A 9,362-nucleotide genomic window follows, 5' to 3' on the forward strand; every position below is an offset into this window, starting at 1 on the left:
TAGAGAGAGAACCCTAGAAATCCCCCCTGCAAAACTAGAACTGACACATGAATTTAGTAAAGGAGCAAGATACAGAATTAGTATTTAGAAATTGGTTGCATTTTTATACATCAGTAATGAACTATCAGAAAGAAATTAATTAAAAAACAGTTTCATTTATGATTGCGTCAAAAAGACTTAGGAAAACTGTAAGACATTGAAGAAGATACAAGTAAGTGGACAGATAGATATACCATGTTCACGCATAGGAAGAAGTAACCATCTGAAAATTTCCATGCCGTTGGAAGCAATTGACAGGTTTATTGCGATCTCTATCAAAAAACCAATGGAATTTTTTACAGAACCAGTATAAATAAATCTAAAATTTATACAAAACCACAAAAGACCCCAAAGAGCCAAAGCAGCCTTGAGATAAAAGAACAATGTTGGAGGTAGCACGCGACCCGAAATCAAACTATACTGCAGGGATAAGTGTACATATTAGCATGGTACTGGCATAAAAGCCGACACACAGGCCAACGAAACAACATACAGAGCCTAGAAATAAACCCCTGCCCGTATGATCAATTAATCTATGACAAAGGTGGCCGGAATACACAACGAGGTGAAGACAGTCTCTTCAATAAATGGTATTTGGAAATCCGAAGAGACACATGCAAAGGAATGAAACTGGGTCAGTTTCTTATACTACATACAGGAATAAACTGAAAATGGATTAAAAACTATAAGACCAGAAACCATAAAAATCATAGAAGAAAACATAGGCAGTAAACACTCTGACATTGCTCTTCGTAATATTTAGTTTGGTGATGTCTCCTTGGGCAAGGGAAAAAAAACAAGTGGGATTACATCACTAAAAATTTTTGAATAGCAGGGGGAATTAGAAAAGACAACCTACTGAATGGGAGAAGGTGTTTGTCAGTGGTACATTCAAACAGGGGTTAATATAGAAAATACAGGGGCTGGCATAAATAACATCCCTTTTATTACAAAGTCATCTTTTTTTTTTAAAGAAAGGGAATTTTTTATAAATATTTTATTTATTTTTAGAGAGGGGAAGGGAAGGAGAAAGAAAGGGAGAGAAACAATGTGTGCTTGCCTCTTGCACGTCCCCCAACTGTGGACCTGGCCTGCAACCCAGGCATGTGGCCTGACTGGGAATTGAACCAGCAACTCTTTGGTTCGCAGGCCGGTGTTCAATCCACTGAACTACACCAGCCAGGGCTACAAAGTCTTTAATTACAAATTCATAAGCATGTAATTCTGTAATATAACAATATCACACTCAAGCATACCATATGACATTTTAGGTGAAATGTTCAAATTAAAGCTATAAATTATTACACCCATATTATTACCCTACCAACCACACTCAAGCAGGCATTACTTCTGCCAGACCCTGTATATAAGGAAATGATACAATTCAACACCAAGAAAACTCCCCAAACAACCCAATTTCTAAACAATGGGCAAAGGGCCTGCATAGACATTTCTCTGAAGAGGACATACAGAGGGCCCATAGACAATGAAAAGAAAAGACACGAATCATCAGAGAAATGCAAATCAAAACCACAGTGAGATACCACTTAGCACCTGTCGGAATGGCTGTTGTCAGTAATGAACAAACAAGTGTTGCTGGAATATGGAGAAAAAGAAATCCTCACGGATTATTGGTGGGAACGTAGATTGGTGTAGCCCTATTGGAAAACAGTACGGAGGGTTTTTTTTCAAAAAATTAAAAATGAAATTACCATATGACCCAGCAATTCCATTTTGGGGTATTTGAAGAAATTGGAAACAGTATTTTGAAGAGATTTATGCACTCCTATGTTCATTTCAGTGCTATTTATAATAGTCAAGATTTAGAAGCAACCTAAGAGCCTATGGGTAGATGAATGCTAAAGCAGCTGTGTTACAGTACACAGTGGAGTATTACCCATGAAAGAGAAAGAAATCTTGCCATTTGTGACAACGTGGATGGACTTAGAGGGTATTTTGCTAAGTGAAATAGGTCATACAGAGAAACACAATACCGTATGATTTCACTTATGTGGGATCTAAAAAAAATAAATGAACAAACAAAACAGAAACAAACTCACAGATTCAGAGAACTGGTGATTGCCAGATTAGAGTGGTGGTGAGGGAATGGGTGAAAACACGAAAGGATTAAGAGGTACAAATTGCCAGTTATCAACACTCATGGGGATGAAAAGTACAGCATAGGGAATATAATTGAAAATATTGTAATAACTGTGCAGTGTCTGAATGGTACTAGACTTATTGATCACTTTGTAGGTCATATAAGTATCTGATCACTGTTTTACACCCGAAACTAATATTGCACGTCAACTGTAGTTGAAAAGTAAAAAATGAATTAAAATATGGCACCGAAGAGAAATGGGAAGTCAGCTTGGAGAGGTGACACAGAATGCCCAGTGAGGCATAGTTTTAAAAATTATGTCAGCTGTCCTGTGTATATGGATCAGTATGTAGCCTTTGAGCAGATTTTTCTCATATGGAGGTGATACAAGGTGACTACGTAATCACTGTCCTCAGGAAGTTTTGATAGCGTCATTTATGTGACTGAGCTGCTCCTTTTCCTTATCTCTTGGTATGCATGGGAGTCTTGCAACAAATTTGTTTAAGATACAATATATGAGGAACCCAGACTTTATGAGGATAAAACTTTCAATGTTTTAAGAACAAAATATTGATCTTTTCATCACCAAACTCAAATATCAAAAGCTATGTCATTGTGGACCAGTGGGGTGTGTGAAGAAAAGAAAGGGCCCCCACATGGACCTTGCCTAAGCTGGGGTGGATCTGACATGTGTCAGAACTGGGGGTTCAGTGGGTTCTGGAACGGACTGTGGTTGAGTTTACATCCATTCGGGACCCACCGCCATGACCTGTGTACAGTTCAAGGGAACGTCTGCGCATGATGATGTGAGCCCGGGGAGCCACAGCACGGAGCAGCAGCCTGCGGGCACCTGTGACCTGTGCGGGGACCTGGGTCCGCACCGACATCGGGGCAGAGTAAACAGGCACCCGGGCCTCTTTCCGGCAGGAACATCGGGGGCAGTCAGAAGCCACATCTAGCTTTTGGAAGAAAAAGTGATTCTCTTTCAACTGAATCTGTTCCTGGCCTTCTTTAACCATCTCTGAGGGAAAGTAGTAGAAGCTGCCTATATGCCTGCATTCATGAACCCTTCCTCAGTCTTCCAACTACATCGGTTTAACCTCTGATTCCATCGTCACACCCTTTTCTCAGGAAGACTTGTCCTGTATACTTTATTTGTTAAATATTTTATTGTTTATGCTATTGCAGTTTTCCCAATATTTCCCCCTTTGCCCTCCTCTGCTTGGCCCACCGCCCGATCCCTTCATCAGCCCCCACACCGTTGTCCATGTCCATGGCTCATACGTGTTCTTTGACTAATCCCTTCACCTTCCTTCAATCAGTCCCCACCTCCTCCCTCCCCTCTTACAGCTGTCAGTCTGTTCCATGTTTCCATGCCTCCAGCTCTATTTTGCTCATTAGTTTATTTGTTCATTAGATTCCACTTATAAGTGAGATCATTTGGTATTTGTCTTTCACCAACTGGCTTATTTCACTTAGTATAATAGTCTCCAGTTCCATCCATACTGTCATGAAGGGTAAGAATTCCTTCTTTTTTACTGCTGTGTAATAAGTTGTGATACCATAAAAATCTTAGAGGATAACATAGGCAGTAAAATTGCAGATATCTCATGTAGCAATATTTTTGCCAATAAATCTCCTAGGACAAGGGAAATAAAAGAAAAAATAAACAAATGGAACTACATCAAACTAAAAAGCTTCTGCACAGTTAAAGAAATCATCATCAAAATGGATAGGGAACTGACTCTATGGGAGAACATATTTGCCAATGATACATTGGACAAAGGTGTAATCTCCAAAATATATAAAGAACTTATACAACTCAACGCTAGGAAGATAATCCTATTTTAAAAAGTGGCCAAAGGACCTGAATAGGCACATCAAGGAGGACATACAGAGGGCCCATAGACATGAAAAGACACTCAACATCACTAGCGATCAGAGAGATGCAAATTAAAACTACAATGAGATATCACCTCACAGCAGCCAAAACAGCTATCATTAATAAATTAACAAACAACAAGTGCTGGTGAGGATGTGGAGAAAAGGGAACCCTAGTGCACTGTTGATGGGAATGCAGACTGGTGCAGCCACTGTGAAAAACAGTATGGAATTTCCTTAAAAAAATAAAAATGGAACTTCCTTTGACCCAGTGATTCCACTGCTGGAATATATCCTAAGAACCCCGAATCACCAATTCAAAAGAATATATGCACCCCTGTGTTCATTGCAGCATTATTTATAGTAGCCAAGATATGGGAACAGCCTAAATGCCTATAAGCAGATGAGTGGATAAAAAATCTGTGGTACATTTACACAATGGAATTGTCCCATATACTTCTTGTAAGGGGATTACACCAGGCCCACCCAATAATCCAGAGTGATCTTTGCCTTTAAGATCCTATACTTGTTCCATCTGCGAAGTCCCTTATGCCATAAAAGGCAATATATTCACATGTTCTGAGGATTAGTGTGTGGATATCTTTAAAGGGGCATTATCCAACCTACCACAATGTCTATATAGTGGCTGATAGAATATGAGAATAACAACAATAAAAGTTTGTTGAACATAAAAAAAAAAATGCTGTTACTCCTGTATTTGTTTTCCATTCCTGAGGGACGGGGCGGTGGCTTTGCCTTTTTGTCGATCCTAGTGTAGTGCTTTGGAACATTCTGGACAGTAAAACCTCACTGAAAGAATGAGTGAGTGAAGGTATGTTTGCTTCTGTTAGAGATCTTGACTTGTCTGTGGACATTTTCAGGGAGGCCTTTCTCTTGCTAAAGGGTGGGGAAGTTTAGGGGGATACGTGGGTTACCTGATTTCTAATCCTGCCCTTGTGATCACGGAAGCTGAGGAATGGTACATAAATCAACTGTGGGATTTTCCTCCCCTTTTAACATTACTTTCCTTTGATCTTCAAAAGCATTAGAGAAAGTATAAGTTCAACTTTTCCAAGTGGATATACAAGGAGTTACACAGACGCAACCTGCTTCTAATTTCTTGCATTTATTGATATGTCCAGTATTTATTGTCTACATTGTACCCACTGTGCTGAATACCACATTTAATGTAAAAAGTCCACAATCTTAAAGTAAAACTTGTTTCTTATTAGTTTGGATGAAAGTTATTTTCAGACCTAAGGAGTAAGTTTTCAAAATATCGATTCTTCTGGCCCCTAATATGCCCAAGAACGCTTGAGTAGAGCACATTGGTGAGAGTGTCAGTGCATTTTTGTGTGGGGAACATAGTGTAGCGTTTGGATTTGGTCCTGTGCTTCCTTATACAATGACTATTGGGGGGTTCTGGCTTTTGCGGGGTTCACTCTCTTAGTCTGGTTCCATTGACGGGACATCATACTGCATGTCTATCTGCGGAACGGCTGCTGGGTTCCCTGTGCCTGGTTTCGTAGTTTCGGTCCCACTCCCGCACCAAAGGCAGTGTCTGTAGAGTGGACCAGGACGAGCTGGAGTGCAGGCACACCCACTCCTCTGGAAGCAGAGCCTCCCATCTCCAGCTACAGATGATGTAGTTACGTTCATGTGGCATTTCCCGTTGGCATCCTTGTTTGGAATATAACTTTTGTGTGTTTTTATTCCTAGGTCCATGTACTTTTATTTACACATCGTATGTCTCCTAATAATACTATTACTGCCAAGCAGACCACAATCTTCTACTCAACGGCAGCCTCAGAACTCTGTTAATAAGAAAAAAACAGATTGATATCTCCAGGAAAAGCTGGACATGAAACACTGCAAAACATTGGAAAGAGGAGATGAAAAGGCCCAAGTGTTCTTCAGTGACTTAGGGGCAATGTTTACATGCATTTTTAAAAATAAAAGTGCAGGGAGTATTTTTGTAAAGCCTTTTTGTACCGGTAAATCAGCCATGTCCAGCTGATGGGTTTTAGTGTTTTATAGGACATTTGAGTGGTGTGGAGGTGTGTGAGGAACCTGCCAGAGTTGCAGAAACAGCCCATCCAGGCTGCTGGGTCTTTGCTTCTCCTGCCGGGATTCCAGCCCATGAAATGTGGATGTTGAGACCCGGACATCTGCTCCAGAAGTCAGAAGGTGATTGCTGAGGAGACTCGTCATAGGTTTCTTACACTAGAACATACCCACACATGGTTGTTCCTTGGGAAGCCCCAATCCTTTGACTTGGGACATTACTGTTTCGAACACAGTAACTCCATCGGAAGACCACAAGGAGCGACCACGAGGAGTAGGATCGCAGGGGTGTTTTTCAGGGTACTGAACGCTGTGTGAGCCAGGGGGACTAACCGTGAACACTTGAATGGACTGAAAGTCAGCCATGCCCTAAAGTAGGCTGCATTTCTTCCAGGACGCATCTCTTCCCTTTTTTCTTCTGACCTGAGCCAAGATTGTAAATCAGCAAGTCTCCCGTACACGTACGCCAGGAGTCTAGGCGGGACTGCTGTTTTCCAGATGTTTTTCCATTCCACATGCGCCATCTGCCTGCCCTGGACAGCCCTGAGAAGACACCCTAGAGGTCACACCATCAAAGGCAGAAGAATGTCTTCTAAGGAAATAATTTTAAAGTAATTTAAAGTTATATAGAAGTTGATAAGAAATTACGCTCTCTTCTCCCCTTTTATACAGGTATTAATATTCATGGCTATGATGGGCTGACGTGTTTTTCCAGTCTCAGAGCTGATTAAATCTGGCTTTGTATTAGTTGAACTATCATACTGGAAAGCAAAAACTGACAGACAGTTTTCTAGCTTTGTTACGAACATGCCGTGGCTCCTTCTGGGGACTTCTATTGGTTAATACTCTATGTGGGAGAAGAAAACATGGTATTAAATGTTGTGTAAAATAATAATAATGATAATAATAAATTATATGCTACGGTGGTGTGCCCGCAATCACATACGTTGGGAGAAGCAAATTTGTTCAAATCAGATGTTTAAAAGTTAGTTTCTTACTGAATAAAAACTGTGTTTCTATGTAAAAGAAATATTTCTGAACAGAAGAATTGCTTTTTGTTTCTATCACTAGAGACTGGATATTCTGAAGTGTGTGTGTGTTTTAACGAATGTGCACAAACTTAAGGTTTTGCTTGTTGAAAGCTCCAACAGTCTGACATGTTCAGTTTGACCTCTATGTCAGGCACTTGGGATGGTTTTCTGTGTTGGTGGGCTTTCTGGTCTTCATTCCCAACCTCGCACATCACGCACTCCCGTTTTGCAGGTGAGGAAACCAGGGAGGTGTTTGCTGGCTGTGTCCATGGTTAGACTTCGTGGTAGAGCCGAAATCCAAATCCGTGGCTGCCCCGACAAAGCGATAGGCCGTGGTAGGTGTCCAGCTGATGCTTCTCTTAGGTCAGTGAAATGTGAAACAATGTGCTTGTCCCTGAACCTGAGCTCTAATTCTTATGTGAAATAGTGACAGTTACAAAGTAGCACATTTGGGCCAGAGTATGAGGCTTATCCCAATTTTACTAGGAAATCTTGGGGCAACCCTGTTTCGCTGTCCCAGGAGGAATATTAGATAGTGTGTGGGGAGGGCATGCAGGTGCCCAAAGTCTGTCAGAGTCTGTCTCCAACAGGAATATTTTGAGGCGTAAGACCAAAAATACATATCTTGTACTCCAGCAAAAATAGTAGATATCCCCACTGTCATAACGTGTATGGTACAATCCATATCTCAACACAGTGTTGGACTTGCAATATGATTTATGGCCAGGTCTCACTGTACGGAAGCATCTTCAATTCTGAGAGAAGAACTTCGGTAGAGAGTAGAGGTGATCACTAGAGTGACCAGCCATCTTGTTTTTCCAGGGACTCTGCCGACCCCTCAGACCTGGGAAGACTAGGACGGTTGGTCCCCCTAATGACCACCCAGAATCAGATAATCTGTATGGAATGGAGTAGAAGCCACGCCTCTGGAATCTGGGCTTATCGATGTCACACTTAGTGCTGGGCCTAAGCACATGGGCACGTTTTTCTTATTGTGAGGCTTTACTCAGTACTGAAGGGAGCACCTTTCCCCCCCCCCCCCCCGAGGACATTTACCCATGGAAAACAATTCTCATTTAGAACCAAAGTTTAGATAGAAGGTTAGGACTGTTTCTAAGCATGAGATCCAAATTGTCCTAAATGTAATATTCATTTAATAAATATGTATTAAATTGATGAGATGTTGGTTTAAAAGAAGTACAGTTTATGGTTTTGTGTTTGAAAAAGCCAAATTTAAAATATTCTGTTTAGTGTTTTTGATTTTTTTTACCGGTTAAGGTAGCCATAAGGAACAGGAACATTATTTGGTAGATGCAAAAAGCAGTACATAATTTAGGCTGAGATTTTGACTGGGAGGTGGAACGAGAGTTGGCAGGTGGTCTCCAGAACTGGTGTGCAGGCTCTGGGTGGTCAGCAATGGCCCTACCGGGCAGCAGCCCTTCTCCATCCCAGGTGCACATTAGGACCACAAAGGAAAATTTTTTTATTGATTCGTGCCAGCCCTTTGAAGGATCACATCTTATTTCTCTTCTTGTCTCTAGCTCTTGGCACAGTGCCTGGCATGTAATGAAGATTTAGGAAATATTTGTTGAATGAATGAGGGATGAAATGAATTAGTTTAATGCATCGCTGTACTTGACAGTTGTGATGGAGTCATTTTTGCCCTGGGAATCTTCTGCTTTTCAAAATTAGATTTTGAAAGAAAGGCTTCTGTTTTGAAAGCACATTATGTGAAATAACCACTCAGGCAGTCAATTTACATACTCCGAACTGCACTGGCCTGTCCAACCATTAAGTAATGCTTCTAATTATTTGTCTAATGTCGTCATGTCTGCGTGTGGGCCTGGCAGTCTATCACACAGTGCAGGTAAAAGATAGACTCATTCCGGGCCATCGAAGTGCTCCCAGTGTGATCACAAAGACATGATCCGAGAACTGTGCTGTAGGAGTGCCCAGGAGAACCCCAGCATCAGAATCACACAGCGACTGGGTGGCATATCCTCGTTTTCCTGTAAATTTGCAAATCTCTCATTTCACAGTGTCGGCAGGTTACTCGGGAGAGCAATGTCACAGCTCTCCAGCCTCCTGTCCAGGACTCATGTCCAGTAGTTTTAGAGCTAAGCCTGCCCTTGTCCTGAAATTGGATGCTGACTTTGCAACATATCAGCACCAGTTAAGCCCAAAGGAGCAAGTCATGTTTTCATGGGCGGCCCATAGAGGTAGTCAGGGAACTAGTTCCTCCTCCG

The 9,362-nt window shown here is 41.4% G+C and overlaps 1 protein-coding gene across 4 annotated transcripts in view; it reads left to right on the forward strand.

The window, feature by feature from the left end:
* The window catches only part of MBOAT1 (membrane bound glycerophospholipid O-acyltransferase 1), a 104,510-nt gene extending 97,668 nt beyond the window's left edge, over positions 1-6,842 (forward strand). For all 4 annotated transcript variants that reach the window (XM_053920427.2, XM_053920426.2, XM_045199484.3 and 1 more), the window contains one exon: positions 5,741-6,842. In XM_053920427.2, the coding sequence (XP_053776402.1) occupies positions 5,741-5,861 (121 nt within the window). In that variant the 3' untranslated portion in view covers positions 5,862-6,842. The remainder of the gene's footprint in view (positions 1-5,740) is intronic.
* The last annotated feature ends 2,520 nt before the right edge of the window (positions 6,843-9,362 follow it).

The sequence above is a fragment of the Desmodus rotundus genome, chromosome 3, assembly GCF_022682495.2.
Source record: "Desmodus rotundus isolate HL8 chromosome 3, HLdesRot8A.1, whole genome shotgun sequence".
NCBI classification, from domain to species: domain Eukaryota; kingdom Metazoa; phylum Chordata; class Mammalia; order Chiroptera; family Phyllostomidae; genus Desmodus; species Desmodus rotundus.